The following is a 16,116-nucleotide window of genomic DNA, read 5'->3' on the forward strand; positions in this document are numbered from 1 at the left end:
GTACAGAGCCAGAGAAAGGCTTGTGGAGCCAGGGTGGTTGGGGGAAGCCTAATGGAGTCGGTCCCACCCACTTGCACCCCTCCAGGGAGCCCGGCTCTCACTCTGCAGCTCGGCTGGGAGTGTCTCTCCTGTTTGTAAATAGGGCATGACCCCTTCACGAGGCCGCCATCATGACTGGGCCTAGGCTAGAAGGCCAGGGCCAGGTTCTGCCTTCGTTTTCTCAACACTACTTTTCTGATTCGAGGGCAGCGCCTTTTTCTGAGTTGGAAATCATGTGACTCTTCAGAATGTGTCCCCCTCATCTAATGCTTGTCTGTTTAATGGTGGCACCTCATGTGCAGGATTCGGTTACCTGTGCAGTTGTGGGAATGTGAAAAAGTTAGGCAGATCATTGTCTCTAGCCCTACCCAGTATAAAAAAGTTCATGGTAAGATTTGACCCCACCTCCCTCAAATAAATGTATTGGTGGTGATTTGGAGTTTTGTGGGGAGTTTCTTATTTTTGTGACTTTAAAAATCTAAGCAGAGTCTGGCTGGGATTGTAGCTCAGTGGTAGAGCGCTTGCCTAGCACACGTGAGGCACTGGGTTCGGTTCTCAGCACTACATATAAATAAATAAAATAAAGGTCCATCAATAACTTAAAAAAAAAAACTAATTTAAAAAAACAAAAAAGTCTAAGCAGAGTCATTCTCTGTCCGTCTTGTTGGTGTGGACAGAGAGACAGCAGGCGGTGGGAGCACCACCCAGGAGCAGGAGTGTGAGGCTGGGTGGGGATCAGTCTCAGGGTGAGATGAGCCCCCAGAACAACAGCTGGTGTCAGACAGGCAGCTCTTCCAGAACATGTTCCCGCCAACCCTCAACTCTGTCTCAGCACCTTTGGAAGATGGCCTGGCTTCAAGTCCTGCTGAGTGATTTGTTTCAGTGGCCACATGATTGCAGCACAGGGGATGAGCTTCCCTTCCCTTCTTTCCATTGGGTTTTGCCCAGCACCAGGGTCTGTAAACAGATGGTGTCTTTCGGTCCAGCTCCCCCAGTGCTTCTCTGCCTTTGCTTTGGGACACCTGACTTGTTAGCACTGAGGTCTGGTATGTAACTGGTCATTGTTCCCTCACAGCATGGGTGGTTGTCCCCACCAGGGAAGGCCCTGGGATGTTTTTGCAGTAGTCTGGTGACAGTTGACTCAGGGGAAGTTTGATGTGGTTGTCTTCGATTGGCAGGACACAGAACTGTGCCTGTGCAGCTGCTGCAGAAACAGCTAGTGCTCAGGCTCCCAAGGCCTCAGGACTTGGGTCCCACACCCCCTTTCCCTGATGGGAAGGGGAGGGTGTGGGGGGTGGTCAGTCCAGGCCTCGGCAGCACCGTTTCCTTAGAGCAGTCGGGCCTCGCGTCCTCAGAGGGGAGTCGGCTGTTCCTTTCTCCAGCTCTGTGATTGCCCCTGTCCTGACCACTGTTCCAGGGTCACTTTTCTTTCTCTGCTCCACCCTCAAATTCGTTTCTGCTCTGATGACTTCCTGTGATTCCCCGGATTTAGGGGCACTTGGATCTGTGGAGCCTGTACTGAGCTGGCCCTGAAAGAGCCCTTCCCTCTGATAGCCACATCCTCCTGGATATTTGGAGAGGCTGCCCATGGACTTGGCCATTCAGTACCTTGGGCAGGGTCAGTGCCATCTTGAGGTAGTATCCTGAGGTCTTTTAGGTGTCAGGGTATGCTGTCAGTCGTAGAAACTGGAACGGCGGATGCTGGCCTGAGAAAGGAGGCCGACTCCACCACAAGGGCCAGAGGCAGGCCGCACAGTCTTGCTCTAATGGGCAAAGTGGGAAGGGCTTTTTGGGACCCCCTCGTAGTGAAGCCTGAGATGACAGGGGTGTCCTTTGTTGGCCCCTCTGCAGCCCTTGTCACTGCAGCCCCAGAGGCCGAGCAGCCGAGTGGCAGTGCTGCAGCAGACCTTTCCCCTCTGGGCCTCACGGCCTCCGAGAGTGCCGGCGCCTCTTCTGCTTCAACAAGCCCTTTATGCTCAAGGCCTGTGCTGGCTGGCCTCCTCCCTGCCCATCTCGCCCCCTAACCTGTCTGTCTGTCTGTCACAGCTTGGCCTGACAGGTGCGGATATCATGCCCAGTGTCCTTGTATTTCCCCAAAAAATAAATTTCCCGGGTCCCTACTTAGGCAGGTTCTTTCATGTGACAGGTTCCCTGAGGGCTCTCAGCAGATGCTCCTTCTTTGCAAAAGACAGGAAGAGCCACCCCAGACTAGAGAAGGTGGGCTTCTACGGGTCCTGCTCCAAGGGGCTCCCAGACCCAACCACCACCCAGGCCCTGGCAGTAGATCAAGAACTGGTCCAAGAGGAGACCCTGGCACTAGCTGAAGAAAACAGGCGAGGGACCTCCCAGGAAGGCAGCTGGGTGAACCTCTGTCAGTTAATGGAACACACTCTTATCCTTAGACAAAGCAAAATCACATAGTCAACACAGAAGCCAGCAACCTTCAGGATCAAAGATTCAGTGGAAGCCTTGGAACGTAGCTCAGTGGTAGAGTGTCTAGCATGTGTGAGGTCCTGGGCTCAGTCCCCAGCTCCACAAAGCAAAACAAAACAAACATTCAGTGCACTGGGAATCGGCTTGATAAAATGGCAACAATGAGAAAACCAGAATTCAGATTGGTACATTAGTGAATGGGTTCCTCCAAGACCAGGAATGAGAATGTCCATTCTTGCCTCTTCTAGTCAATATTGTACAGGAGATTCTCATTAGGAAACTGCATGAGAAAAAATGAAGTAAAAACCATATGCATTAGAAAGTAAGAAGAAAAAATGACCTGTTTGCAGATGACATGACTTATACAAAATCTTAAGGAATCCATTTTTTAAAAAACGCATTTAATCAACAAGTTCTGCAAGGTAACTGGATACAAGATCAATATTTTGAAAGAATTTATTTTTATACATAGAACTAACAAACTAAAAAAAACAATTTCATTTATAGTAGCATAAAAATAATAAAATGCTTAGGAATGTTTAACAAAAAAATGCAAAACTCTAAAAACTACAAACATTGTTGAAAAAAATTAAAGAAGGGCTCATTAAGTGGAGAGACAGCCCATGTTCATGGTTGATTTAACGTGGCAGATTACACAGTCTTTAAAAAAACTGCTGACTTCTTGGCAGAAATTTGACAAGCTGATCCTAAAATTCATATGGAAATTCAAAGGGCCCAGAATAGCAAAACAATCCTGAAAAAGAAGAACAAAGTTCAAGAACTCCGTGTCCTGATTTCAAAACTTCAATACAAAAGCTGCTTAATTAAACTCTGGCATATGGAATAAAATTCAGAGCCCAGAAATAAACAAATTTATGGTCAATTGGTTTTTGACAAAGGTGTTGAGACAATTTAATGAGAAAAGAATAATTTTTCAACAAAAGGTGCTGAGACAACTGGATATTCACATGTAAAAGAATGAAGCTGGATTCATAGGAAAATAAACCGAAATGGTTGATTAAAGATTTTAAGAACTAAAACTAAAAAGGAAGCACAAGTATAAATATTTACGACTTTGGATTAGGCAATGGTTTCTTAGGTGATGACATCTTAAGCATAAGCAATAAAAGAAAAAATAGATTCGACATCAAAATTTAAAACTTATATTCAAAGAATATCAAGAATGAGAAGCTACAGAATGGGAGGAAATGTTTGCGAATCATTATCTGATAAAGGACTTGTACTGAATGTATAAAGAACTCCTACAACTCAGGAAAAGGACAAATACACAGCCCAAGACAAATAGCCACCAGGTTAGTCATCAGGGAAGTGCAAATTGAAACCACCAGGGGATACTACTTCTCACCTGCTAGGGTGCCTGTGATGGAGAGAAGAACAAGGGTCTGCATGGATGTTGAGAAGTTCTGAGGCCCTCACATGCTTGGTGTGAGAATGTAAAAGCAGTTCAGGGTTTCTCCAAAAGTTAAAGTTAACTATGACCCAGGTATTCCATGTATATACCCAAGCAAATTGAAAACTCATGTTAAAAAAACTGGTACAAGAATACTTAATGTGGCATTACTCATAGCTCAATAGTGGAAAGAACTGAAATGTCTATCAGCTGACACCTGAACGAATGAATTATGAATGGACGAATAAAATGCATTCCAGAAGGCTGGGGATGTAGCCCAGTGGTTGAGCATTTGCCTTGCGTGCACAAGACCCTGGGTTTGGGCAGGGGGGAGTTAATCTCCTTTTGGTATTCACAACAGCCAGGGACTTTATTGATGTATTTTAAACCACATTAAATAAAGAGTCTGTTGCCTTAAAAAAAAAAAAAAAAAAAAAGACCCTGGGTTCAACCCTTAAGACTGAGGGAAAAAATCCCAGGGTTCAACCCTTAAGACTGAGGGAAAAAATCCCATAGAATGGAATATTACTTGACAATAAAAAAGAATGAAGTTCTGATCCATGTGACATTGATGAGCTTGAAGACAAGTGAAAGAAGCAATCACAAATTATATATGATTTACCAGGAAATTATATGTAATGTCAAGAATGGGTCAATTCATGTAGATAGTATATTAGTGGTTACTTTAGCTGGAGTGGTTTGGCTAGAAATGGGGAGTGACTGCTAGCAGGTGTAGTGTTTCTTTGGGGATAATGAAAATTTCTAAAATTGCTAGAAGTGATGGTTACACAGTCCTGTGAACATACTAAAAATATTGTGTTGAGTGGCAAGTCTTAGGTTGTGTGGGTTATTAATAAAGCTAAAAATGTATATAAAGAAAATGAGGGGCAGGACCTCTGGTTACAGGCCAAGTCTGCAGCCTGGCCTATAACCAGCCTGGCCTGTAGCCAGATGGCCTGTAATCAGGCCATCCTGCCATCCCTGCCCCTCCTGCTTCGGCCTGCTCTGCTCCCCCCACCACCCTTGGTCACCCATTTGCTGCTGCCCCTGCTTGTGTTTTCCTGGCCCACAACACTTCTGGAAAAGCCTGCTCTGTTTTCCTGGAAAAGCATCTGGGACCCCAGAATCCATCCTGGGGGCTCCTCCAGCACCAGGGCCAAGCCCTGCCTGCAGTGCATTCCTAACCCCGTTCCGGGGGGCCTGGGCAGCGGCACCCTCTGTAAAGGTCAGACACCTTGCTGACCCTGAGCCTCAAACCAGCGAGGCCCCATTGGGAGTCACCAGATCGGCCTGCCCTTTCCTGTGTGGCTTGTGATGTGGGTGGCAGGGAGTTACAGGAAGGGAACAGATGGAGTATCTGGGGGGAGAAGATGTGAAGGGGGACTCCACGGTCACAGGTTGGTGGGGGAGAGCCTAGGCAGGGCCTCCCACATCACCTTGCCTTCAGCTGTCATAAGCACTGGGGCGCTGGATGCTCCCAAACAGGCTTTATTCAGGAGTCAGGGGGCCTCCTCTGGTCCCTGCCTCCCAATCCAGAGAACCCTGCTTGGGTAGGGCTTGTGCCTGCGCCCCTGCCTCCCCAGCTGCATGGGCACACAGAGCCACAGCCTAACAGCGCAGGGCGGCCCTGCTGGACAGGGGCGCACCCAGAATCCCACCCCCTGCAGGAATCCTTGCTGGGGCAGGAGGGGTCCCGGCTGGAGTGCAGCCATCTTGGTCCCTGAACTGGCAGCCAGCCGGGATGGTGCGGCCTAGATGCTCCGGATGAGGCACAGGCCTGGCAGCCTTTCCCTCCCCAAGGGCCTTCAGCCAGGAAGCTGAGGGGCTGGGAACAGGGTGGGGGAGATGGCAGCTGAGCAGCGACCTGGGAAGGCAGGAGGCACATCTGGGGACAGCCCTGTACCCAAAATGGCTTGAGGAAGAGGCCAGGAGATTGGAAGGAGTCAAGGGGCTCCTGGGAAACCTGAGATCCTCTGGCTCCAGGAGAGCAGCCTGCGGCCACAAGACAACTGGATACCGGGTACCCGTGGCCACTGGAACACTGCTCAGAAGTCTGTCCCCCACAGCCCAGGAAGAGGCTCTCCCTTCTGAGGCAGTCAGGGGCTAGTCCTGTTGAGGCCTCCTGAGGAGGTCAGAGCTGGCCTGGGATCTGGCCAGAACCTGGGGTGCAGAGGAGGCACTTGGGCCACAGAGCAGGACCTTCCCAGGAAATGGAGACCTCTTACTTGGAAAAAGACAACCTGAGTGAGCAGGAGGTCAGGGTTGCCCTCCCTTCCCCCAGGCTTGCCTTGAATGTTGTCCCCTTCAGAAGAGTCCAGCCAACATCAGGGGAGGCAGCAGCAGTAGTCCCTGGGAAGGACCCCACATGTGACCGGAGCTCAGCCTCCACTCCCTGCTCTCTGTACCTGTGGGAAGGAAGGGGCTTTGGCTCTGCTGGAGAGAGCTGCCACCGGCCTCACCAGCCCACCCCCAGCAGGGAGCCACGCCAGGGAGGAAGTGCCTGCTGCGGGTGCAGGCCCTGCCAGCCCAGGCCACCTCCGCTGGAGGCAGGTGGGAAGGAAGGAGGCTACTGCCCTTACCTGGCAGGGATGACTGCAGGGCCAGGGTACGCCCACCCCTGGCATTAGCAGCAGCAGAAGCATTGGGGGCATTGGGCCGGGACTTGGAGGAGGGCTGTCCCGTGTGGTCCAGGGTGGCCTGCAACTCATCTGGTTTGGCCTGGTCTGGAATATCTGACACCAAGATCTCACTGGAAGGAAGCAGCTCGGCTTCTGCCTCAGCCTCTGCCTCAGCCTCTGCCTCAGCCTCTTCCCGTGCCTGGGGTAGGGATTCCCTTGTCCCTATCAGGGACATCTCAGGGTAAAGAGGTTTCTCTGGGCTCATGGAGGGTGCTCTTGTCTCGCTTTCTACTTTGCCCGTGTATTTTGGAACGGAAACATGGGTCGATTTGGGGACGGTGACCGGCCCTTCATCCAAGGAGAGCGGATCGTGAGCTGTCGACGCAGAAGGGACCTCACTCGTTAGGGAAGGGCGAGCCTCTGTGGCCGTCGCGGAGGGCTCCTTGGTGGCTGAGGAGGACGGAGTCTTTGTTTCCACAGTGGGCGGGGCCTGCGTGGCCGGGGAGCCCGAGACCTCTGTCCCCCAGAAGTGCGCGACCTCTGTCGCCGGGGAGGGAGCGCCGGCTTTCCTGGAGCCTGAGGCTTCCGTGGCCCGAGTGGACGGGGCCGCAGTTTCCAGGGAGGGCAAATCCTGCTCCTCTTCCGGGCCACTGATGGGTTCTGATAAGACACCCAAGGCCGCGTGTCAGTGCCGCAAAGCGGACCCCACCTCCTCGGCCACCGCAACCCACGCGGGGCAACCGCGGCTACCAGGACGCACAGACACCGGTCGGGACACCTCCCCAGCGGGTGTGTCTCTCGGGGATGACCCTCACTGGTAATAAATGTTACTTTTTTTTTTTGGTACCGGGGATTGAACTCAGGGACACTCGGCCACCGCCACATCCGCGCCACCGCGCCCGGCCCTCCCTTCTTGTTACTGGCACAATTGCTCCTTCATCCACCTCTCTCCAGTTTCCCGCGTCCTCGCTGCTGTTCAGGGACCTCCTCCAGCTGCGCGCGGGTTCCCAGGGCGCCTGCCGCCCGCAGGCCCCGCCCCCGCCCCGCCCCCGCCACGCCCACCGGGCGGCCGAGCCCTTTTCTCCCGTCTTCACCCGCTGGCTTGGCGCGGTCCTGGAGAGCCACGGGATTCTGCTCTGCCCTCCGTAGTGACCGTGGGAAGATTGGAATCTGGTCACTTGTCATGATCGGACCAAACTGGACGCGCCAAGGGCAAAGCAAACAGCCCCTCCCCTGCCACACCCGTCCAGACCGTCCAGCGGCGCGGACCTCTTCCCGGTCCCCGCCCGGCGCGATCGCCCCAGCTCACCACAGAGAGAGTTCTCGCAGCGGTAGTCAGGGGGACACTGCGAGCACGGAATTCCCTCCTGATAGGGCCTCTGTCCCTTCACGTTCCCCCTGCAAGAGGCCAGGATGGGGCTGGAGGGGAGGCTTCGGTACCCCCACCCGGTCCCTTCACTCGTTTACACACTCGTTCTGCAAGTGCCCCGGGTCTGCGGCCTCCCGCTAATAAATCGCTGGGCGACCTCGGGCTCCCTGTGGCCTTCTCTGGCCAAGGAGAGGCGACCCCATGGGTACCCTCTCAGCTCCCTGGAGAATACAGCCCCAGACTGACACCCTTCCCACCTCTCAGGCCCGACCCAGTTCAGATCTCCTTGGCTCTGCCCACTCCCCCTCCCCACCTCCCCCCATCCCTGGGGCTTCCCCAGCACTTACGGGGGCTCGTAGTTGCACACCAGTAGATGGATGTTGGTCTCCTCAACTCCCTGGAGCTTCTCACAGAAGTGGGAACCACAGCCGATCCTCTCTGTCTTGCCCCAAACCACCTGAAGGACAGCCGCCAACCCGACAGCTTAGCCCTGAACTGGGTGGCATAGTCCCTTACTGGTGTCTGTCTGCACCGGCCTACACCAGGCATCAATTCCCTGACCACACTGAACAAGAAGTGGAAGTCAGGGGGACATTGCGAGCACGGAATTCCCTCCTGATAGGACCTCTGTCCCTTCACGTTCAAGAGGTGAGGATGTGCTGGAGGGGAGGCTTTGGTACCCTCACCCCTGCCCATCACTGGTTCAGGAGCAAAGTTAAGGGGCATTTACTGCCAGGGGAAAATGGCCCTGCATATGGTTTCCTTTCTGTGAATATTTTTGAACAAGAAGGTGGAGGTGGGGGAGTTCTTCCCTAACAGTCTACTCTTCCCTGCCAAACCTACCATTTCCCCAGGCCTCTTTTCTTGGTGCATGGAGGTTGGGGGGAGGTACTGGGGATTGAAGGCAGGAGTGCTTAACCACTGAGTTACATTCCTAGCCTTTTTTTTTTTTTTTTTTTTTTTTCTTTTGAGACAGGGTCTCACTAAGTTGCTGAGGTTGGCCTCAAATTTGTGATCCTCCGGCCTCAGCCTCTGGAGACATTGGGGTTACAGGTGTGCCTCCTTCCCTCTTTAAATCTTCCTGCAGTTCCAGAGTTCTGATATACCCTCTTGAATTTTTCCTATGGATTATTCCTAAAGATCCTTGCATTTTATACAAAGAAATTAATCTTAAATGGAAGAAGCTTAGACATCAACCACAAGAAGTCCAAGGAGGGGCACAGGTGCAGTTACTCTGCAAGTGGAACTTTTCCCAAACCACAGAGGCAAGGACCTGCTCTTCCTGTTTCTAGGTGTGGATCTCCTAGCTGCTAGAATGCATTGCATCTTAAGTATAAAATTCTTGAGGGGCTGGTAGAGTGCTTGCTGGTAGAGTGCTTGCTTCTCACGTGCAAGGCCCTGGGTTCAATCTTCAGTACCACAAATTAAAAAAAAAAAAAAAAAGATTATTTTTTTTTCCAAATGACCTCTGCGTGCTGCCATGGGTGGAACCACCAACCTTCCCTTGCTATTTCTAGGAGTTTGCCTAGGAGTCTTTCTGCTTATCAGCTGAAGATCTTCAATGCAGAAATGACACACAGTGCCTGTTCCCACAGCCCAGAGAAAGCTGGGGTGGAGCTGGGCATACACGATCCTGCTGGGCACCGCCAACAGTCCCTCTGGGAGCTTGTGTGTGCATGGAGAGGGGGAGAGGTGGCAGAGCCGGAGGGAAGAGGGTTGGGAGGGTCCTGGGGCCTCACAGCTTCCTGATCTGGGTGGGTGCTGTTGGGATTTCCTTCCCTAAAGATCAAGACTAAAAATACCACCTAAAAGAGGCACAAAGAAATGGAACTGGAGGACGTGGTGGGAAGATGTTTGGTTTCCTTTTCTTTGAATATTTTTGTCATGTTGTCATTTGTATTTGACAAATAAGCACTGAGAAAAGAAAAAAGGACTCAACTCGAAGGTCCACACCGCCACCCCCACCCACCCCTCAGCATACACACATGCCTCTTAACTGTAAGTCCAAACTTTCAAATGCAGTGAGAACCCCAGCCGTGAGCAACAGGTGATTGTAAGAGGCAGGGAATGGTGTTAGAAGGCTCCCCGAAATCTTCCTTCAGTGACAATTTGCCTTATTTATTTATTGGCACTGGGGATTGAACCCAGGGGTACTTTACCACTGAGCCACATCCCCAGAACGTTTTATTTTTTACCTTGAGACAGGGTCTCACTAAGTTGGTGAGGGTCTTGCTAAGTTGCTGAGGCTGGGCTGGAACTTGCAATCCTCCTGCTTCAGCCTCCTGAGTCGCTTACAGAGACAGTTTGCTCTTGTACATGGTTAATTAAAGCAAAAATTAAATAAGATTGTCTATTTGCTCTTTCAGTCCCAGGTGGATTAGTCAGCAAATTAAGCATCATTATACACATCAGGAGAGAGAGAGAGGGAGAAAAGAGCAAAGTTAAGGGGCATTTGCTGACGGGGACAAATGGCCCTGCATATTTTAGTCAAAGCAGGAGAGGGCAGGACTGCTCAAAGCCCAGTCCAAATTTCTCCTGTGACAATAACTACCATCCATGAAATTGGCTCTGTGACACCTAACTTATGTCTTGCCAGTATTAGGCCAAAAAGGGTGGTCTGGGTTTTCAAAAGATGGTTTTATGTTTTTGTTTGTTTTTGGTATCAGGGATTGAACCCCAGGGTTCTTCACCACTGAGCCACATCCCCAGCCCTTTTTTTATACTTTATTTAGAGACAGGGTCTCACTGAGTTGCTTATGGCCTCGCTAAATTGCTGAGGCTGGCCTCCAGCTCGAGATCCTACTGCCTCAGCCTCCGCAGACACTGAACCCGACAAATCTGTGGGTTTTAAGGAGTGAAATGATGATGGTTTGGACAGTTTGAGAAGCAGACTTGTCAAAGGCCTCCGCAGCCCATACTGGCTGTGCAGTGATGGGTCTTAGTGAGCACCTAGGCGTTAGCGTGCTGAGGACCCACTTTGGGGAGGTGGAGAGGCTCGGAGGACTTCCCGGCAGGTGAGAGAAGATGTGGCCGCCCCCGCCATGGCCCCACCCCTCCCCTCCCCGCCCTCGCTCGCTTGGCCCCGCCCCAGCCCTCAAGGCCCCGCCCCGCCAGCCGAGCCCCGCCCCGCCAGCCGAGCCTCGCACCTGCGTGTAGTGGCCGCACATCTGGCCTGGGGTGCAGGCGGCGGCGCTGAGGTTGTAGTGCTCCCTCTCGTGGTGCCACTCCTCCATGGCCAGCGGCACGTCCAAGCCCTCGTCGGTGATGGCGAACAGGTTCTCTCCGCGCCGCCCGCGCTCCTTGTTGTGGCCCCACACACACTGCTGTGCGTAGGCCTTGGCGAAGGCGGCCAGCTCCGGGTCCCACCTCTGCAGGGCATGTGGGAGGGAGGTGAGACGCCTTGGGCACAGTGGAAGTGGGAGAGGGAGGTGAGGGCGCCCACAGATCCTGCAGGGATCAGGGCAGAAGATTGAGGGTGTCCTGGGGGCCTGAGGGGTCCAGAGACTCATCCAGCCACCCACTCGCCTTAGAGAGGTGACCCTGAGTCATGACCTGTAGCAGGTCTCTGCTCCTGGTGGGCTTCTTGGGAAAGGGAGAGGGAGCCACCCCAGGCAGAAAATTTCCTCGAACTTGGGACCATTCACCACCTGTGTGACTTGAGAGAACTCTCCTAGGTAGCGGGAAGATTGAGTCACCCATATGGTGTCTGTGACAGTTATTAATCTCCTATGTACAAGGCGGGCAGTGATACCCTTCTCAGGGCATTTAAACTGCTCTGAAGCCCACAAGGCGTCCAGTGAGATGGCCAAGGCTGGGGTGTTTATTCAGTCCATTTTGTCTCTCGCCCTCCTCTTCCCTCTGTCCCCACTCCCCTTGGGACAGTCCAGCCCCATGCCTTTACCCTCTCCAGGCTTCCCTCCCAGGTGCTATTCTAAGTGCTCTCAACTGTCATCTGACAACGCCTTTCCCCAAGAAAATTAAGCGTCTTGTGTGACAATGCAGTAGGCCCCTCACTGAAGGGCCCGGCCGCCTATCTTCTGGCCCTAGTAACCCACAGCTGTCGGGTCCCAGAGGCAGTGTTCTCCAGGGGGCCTCAGGTGAGATGCTGGGAGGGGGCATTTTAGGATAGAGGGCCTCTGAGGTTCTGCTTCTGGTTGGGAGGACAGACTGAGTGTGGGTGGGAGGAGGAACTAGCAAGACATCTGACCCAAAGGACTGGGGAGGGAGGCCTGGATCCCATTAAACTTTGTCCTTGGCCTCTCCTGGAAATGGATGTCCTGGCGGCAACTGTTTCTCCACCCTCCAGGCTCAGCCAGCTTTGAGAGCCAGACAGCCCATAAAGCAGCAGGAGCCCGGTGACCCCAGGGGAGGGGCTGTGTGGCCACGCCCACTCCCCACCCACTCAGGGCTTCCCGAGCAGCTGCTGGAGTGGGGATGGAAGGTCCAGGCTGGGACAAGGTTAGGGCCGGGACCTCAATGAATCCCTTTCTCTCTCTGGGCATTTTTGTCCCAAATCACTGGTCCCTGAGTTCTCTCAAATTCAGCAGTGGTGGAAGAGTTGGAGAGGGGGTGGACCAGAATGCCATCTGGGGTGACCTGCAGGCTCCAGGCTAGACTGTACACTCCCTCAGGGTAGGGCAGTCATGTGTCCAGTGTCTGACACAGTCCTGGTGCATAGTCGAGCTTAACACATACTGTCGACTATTGATGGCAGAAGTGGCTCTGCTTAAAGCAGCCTCCCGACAGAGTCCAGGAGTAATTTCCATTCTGATTAGACGCTTAACGTCCTGACATTACAATCGTTGCTTTGGGTATGAAGGCTTCTCAGTCAGTCATCCAGAGCGCCCTGTAGAGGTGCTCCATCCACCTTGGCCACTTGGTCACCAACTGGAAGCAAGTTCCCTAGTCCTTCCATTCATTCCATACTCCTAGGCACTGTGTCAGCCCTAGGACAACAGCAAGCACCAAGTAGCCCAAGTTCATAGGGTTGTAAGGTCAGCCGGATCAGGATGTGGTAAATACCATAAGCAGTGAGCACTACCAGGCACCAAAGAGGGCCATTTAGCCCAGGCTGAGGGTGGAGAAGGGGACACCCAGCCAAGTGTTCAAAGATGAGGTGTTGGCCAGGTGGAGCTGGGGAGAGGCGCTCATGCAAAGGCTCAGAGCTGAGACATTCCCACTCCCCTTGGGACAATCCATACTCCATGCCTTTGCCCTCCCCAGACTTGAGGAAAGCCAAGTTGCTCAGGTAACTGAAGGCTAAGGGTGAGCGGGAGAGGGGGCTGGAGAGAGAGAGAGGCAGCGGCCAGACACAGGGCTTTCTCAATGAGGAGGCAGTCGGGAGCCACTGGGAGCCACTAAAGGTCTTGGACAAGGGGCAGAGCCATGTGTTAGAGCTCTCATTCTTGTAGCAGAGGCCAGTGGCTGGGAAGGAGGTGGGGGCTATCCTAGGAGTCTCTGGGTGCAGAAAATGGAAGACTGAACCTGGTTTGTGTCAAAGAGAGAAAAGGCTGGGGGTGAGGAGGTAGGAGTAGGGTTCAATGGAACCTTCTGGAAGGTAAAAGTGGTGACAAGTAGAGTGGAGGCTAAGGGAGAGGGGACAGCTGTGATAAGTCAAACCTGCCTCACCTGGGATCCATTCTCTCCAGTGTGGGACAGGGGGTGTCGCTCCATGGTCGAGCACCTGTCTGGCATGTGTGAGGCCCTGGGTTCAATCCCCAGTGCCACACACACACACACACACACACACTCATTGAGCACTGCTGTGTGTCAGGCACTGTTCCTAGAGCTTTACACGTCTTGCTCATTTAATTGTATAACTACCCTGCAGGGAGTTGTTCTGTTATCATTCCCACCTCACAGATGAGGAAACTGAAACACAGAAGAGTTAAATACCTTGGCCAAAGTCATACAGCTAATCATTGAGAAAGCCAAAATTTGAATCCAGGCCATCTGGCTCCAGAGGCTCTGCATTTACCCCTTACTGAGGCGGAGCCTGAGTCCTGTCGTGAACACATCCTGACACTGGCCCAGCCTCATCTCCACCTTATCACTTCCCACGAGGCAGCGGCACATCACTTTGACATCTGGCACTGCTTCCCAGCGTGTGGCCATACTCCAGGATGCACCTCTTGTCTGGGAACTGCTCCAGCCTGCGTAGACCCTCATGCTGGGCCCGCAAGACTGGAGGGCATTGGGGATCTACAGACAGGGACACTGAGGCCCAACAGGTCCCAGGCCGCAATCAGGGGGCTGTTGGCAGAGTGGAGGCCATCATCCGGGGCTCTCTGTCGTCTGCATTTCCGGGCTGCCAAGGCCAACGGGCTGTGAATGGCGTGTTAGGTGTGTAGGCAGAGCTCTTCCCACAGCTTTCACACGTCTCATCCTGTCTGACTCTCAGGACGGGGGTTGCCAGGCCCATCTTCCCATCAGGAAGCAGAAGGGAAAGGGGCACCCAGAGTCACTAACCCAGATGGGACGGAGCTGAGGTTAGAATTTAGGCCTTGGGCTCCAGGCTCACTGCTGTGCTCCCCAGGGGTGACTTGCTCTCTCAGTCCAGCTCCAGGGCTTCCTGGACACTGCCCACCCACCTCCCAGGCCCCCGGGAGAGGCTGGAGGGGACCACAGGGAAGGGCAGGAAGGGAGTGGATTTCCTCACCTCATCTCTAATCTTGAACACAGACATCCCTCCTAACCCTGCCACCAAATGGCTCTCCCTGCCTGGAAAAATCCAGTTTCTGTCACCTTACACACATGCATGTGCCTTTCCTGCATCTTTCTCACTGGTACATAAATAGTATATTTATGTACTTTTTTTTTTTTTTGAGATTTCATCCCTGCCCACAAAATTACATCTGTGAGATTCAATAAGTGGTGTGTGTGTGTGTGTGTGTGTGTGTGTGTGTGTGAGAGAGAGAGAGAGAGAGAGAGAGAGAGAGAGATATTATGACCCCATTTTACAGATGAGAAAATGACAGATGCTGAAAGGACTTGGCCCAAATCATAGGTCTCATTAGTGATGGAGACAGAATTTGGACTGTGGGGTCCAGAGCTCCATCTGCTTCTGGTTCCTTCTCCCACCTGCCTGCTCAATACCTCCCTCCTGCCCCAAGTGCAGACCCATCAGCTGCCCTTCCTTTCCCCATCATCTTGAGGGACTTCTAAAAGACTCTTGTCACAAAGGTGACCCCTTACCGAGGCACATGCATTTTTGGAAGTGCTAGGAGGGGCCACTGGAGTGGGAAGCCAGGGCTTCCAGATCTGGCTCTCTCAGCTGCAGGAGCCCAAGCATGTCCCTCTGAACCTTGGTTTCCTCATCTGTATAATGGGGCCGCTCATGGGAACCTGTGGCCCCAGAGGCGAGTCTCCGGAGACAGCCAGCTTCAGCATGGGGGATGGAAGTGGGGAGGAGCGGTGGGCGGTGGGCCTTGCCAGGCACCGCTCCCCCAGCCGCACTCACCATCCGTCGCATGTCGGAGGCCGGCGGGAACACCTGGGAGCGGTAGAGGTTGTGCAGCTCCACCATGGCACGCTGCTCATCCTTCGTGAGGGCTCTGGCGGGGCCCGGGGTGGCCACCAGCAGCAGTGGTGGCAGCAGCAGCAGCGCCCGGAGACTGCAGGAGCTGTGCATGGTGACCAGCACTCCCTGCCTCTCCCGTCCAGGGGTCTGGCGGCTGGATTTAAAGTCCTTCCCACACAAGCACCACCCTGGCTGGGGTGGGGCAGCAGGGCTTGTGTCTGGAGGCCCCGTCGTCGGCTCTACAATGTCTCGGGGAGGGCTGGGTCCCAAACAGAGCCGAGTCCACTCCCCCTGAGTCCTTGGCAAAGCCTCCTTTCTCTGGTAACAGGGGCGCAGGCCAAGGGCTGTGTGAGTTCTGCAGTCCCTCCCGAGCTGCAGATGGAGTCTCAAGGGGCAAAAATCGCAGTAACATCTGCAGAGAGGTGGCTGGTGGCCCCCAGGCCACACCCACTGGGTGCTAAGGAGAGAAACCACCCAGACCTACCACCAGAGGATGGATCTGGTGAGACAGGGAAGCCACGGTGGCTTTGGAAGGACACAGGAAGATGAGATGTTTGGTAAAAGGTTGGGCCAACCTAAGTCTGCATCCCAGTCCTGCCCCTTGCCATCTGCGTTTCTGGCAGTACTGAGTGACAATAATCGTGCCTACCCACAGGGCCGGAGGAAGGAGTAATGAGATGTAAGATCCCGCAGTGGCTCGAGTGGTATCTGCGCATCGTGGCCTTTA

General features: G+C 53.4%; 1 protein-coding gene across 3 annotated transcripts; it reads right to left on the reverse strand.

Annotated features, from left to right (window-relative positions):
* Nucleotides 1-2,912: 2,912 nt before the first annotated feature.
* On the reverse strand, nucleotides 2,913-15,621 carry Pi16 (peptidase inhibitor 16). Of its 3 annotated transcripts, none has more exons than XM_076858794.1 (8): nucleotides 15,330-15,621; nucleotides 11,017-11,238; nucleotides 8,218-8,327; nucleotides 7,811-7,899; nucleotides 7,446-7,637; nucleotides 6,901-7,161; nucleotides 6,171-6,288; nucleotides 2,913-3,226 (listed from the first exon to the last, which is right to left on the reverse strand). In XM_076858794.1, the coding sequence occupies exons 1-7, from the start codon at nucleotides 15,498-15,500 to the stop codon at nucleotides 6,188-6,190; spliced, it is 1,146 nt and encodes a 381-aa protein (XP_076714909.1). In that variant the 5' UTR covers nucleotides 15,501-15,621; the 3' UTR covers nucleotides 2,913-3,226; nucleotides 6,171-6,187. The 3 variants fall into 3 exon arrangements, with proteins under 3 accessions (XP_076714909.1, XP_076714907.1, XP_076714908.1); XM_076858792.1 differs by having other exon boundaries at nucleotides 6,463-7,161; nucleotides 15,330-15,612; XM_076858793.1 differs by lacking the exon at nucleotides 7,446-7,637 and having other exon boundaries at nucleotides 6,463-7,161; nucleotides 15,330-15,609.
* Between the last annotated feature and the right edge of the window lie 495 nt (nucleotides 15,622-16,116).

The sequence above is a fragment of the Callospermophilus lateralis genome, chromosome 6 (assembly GCF_048772815.1).
Source record: "Callospermophilus lateralis isolate mCalLat2 chromosome 6, mCalLat2.hap1, whole genome shotgun sequence".
NCBI lineage: Eukaryota > Metazoa > Chordata > Mammalia > Rodentia > Sciuridae > Callospermophilus > Callospermophilus lateralis.

What these genes read in the sequence shown, in the direction of transcription:
- Pi16 (XM_076858792.1), bottom strand. Translation starts at nt 15,500, where the DNA reads ATGCACAGCTCCTGCAGTCTCCGGGCGCTGCTGCTGCTGCCACCACTG. An exon ending in CCTCCGACATGCGACGGATG is followed by an intron (nt 11,239 to 15,329) that starts GTGAGTGCGGCT and finishes CATGCCCTGCAG; the next exon opens with AGGTGGGACCCGGAGCTGGC. An exon ending in CTGCGAGAACTCTCTCTGTG is followed by an intron (nt 7,638 to 7,810) that starts GTGAGCTGGGGC and finishes TACGGAGGGCAG; the next exon opens with AGCAGAATCCCGTGGCTCTC.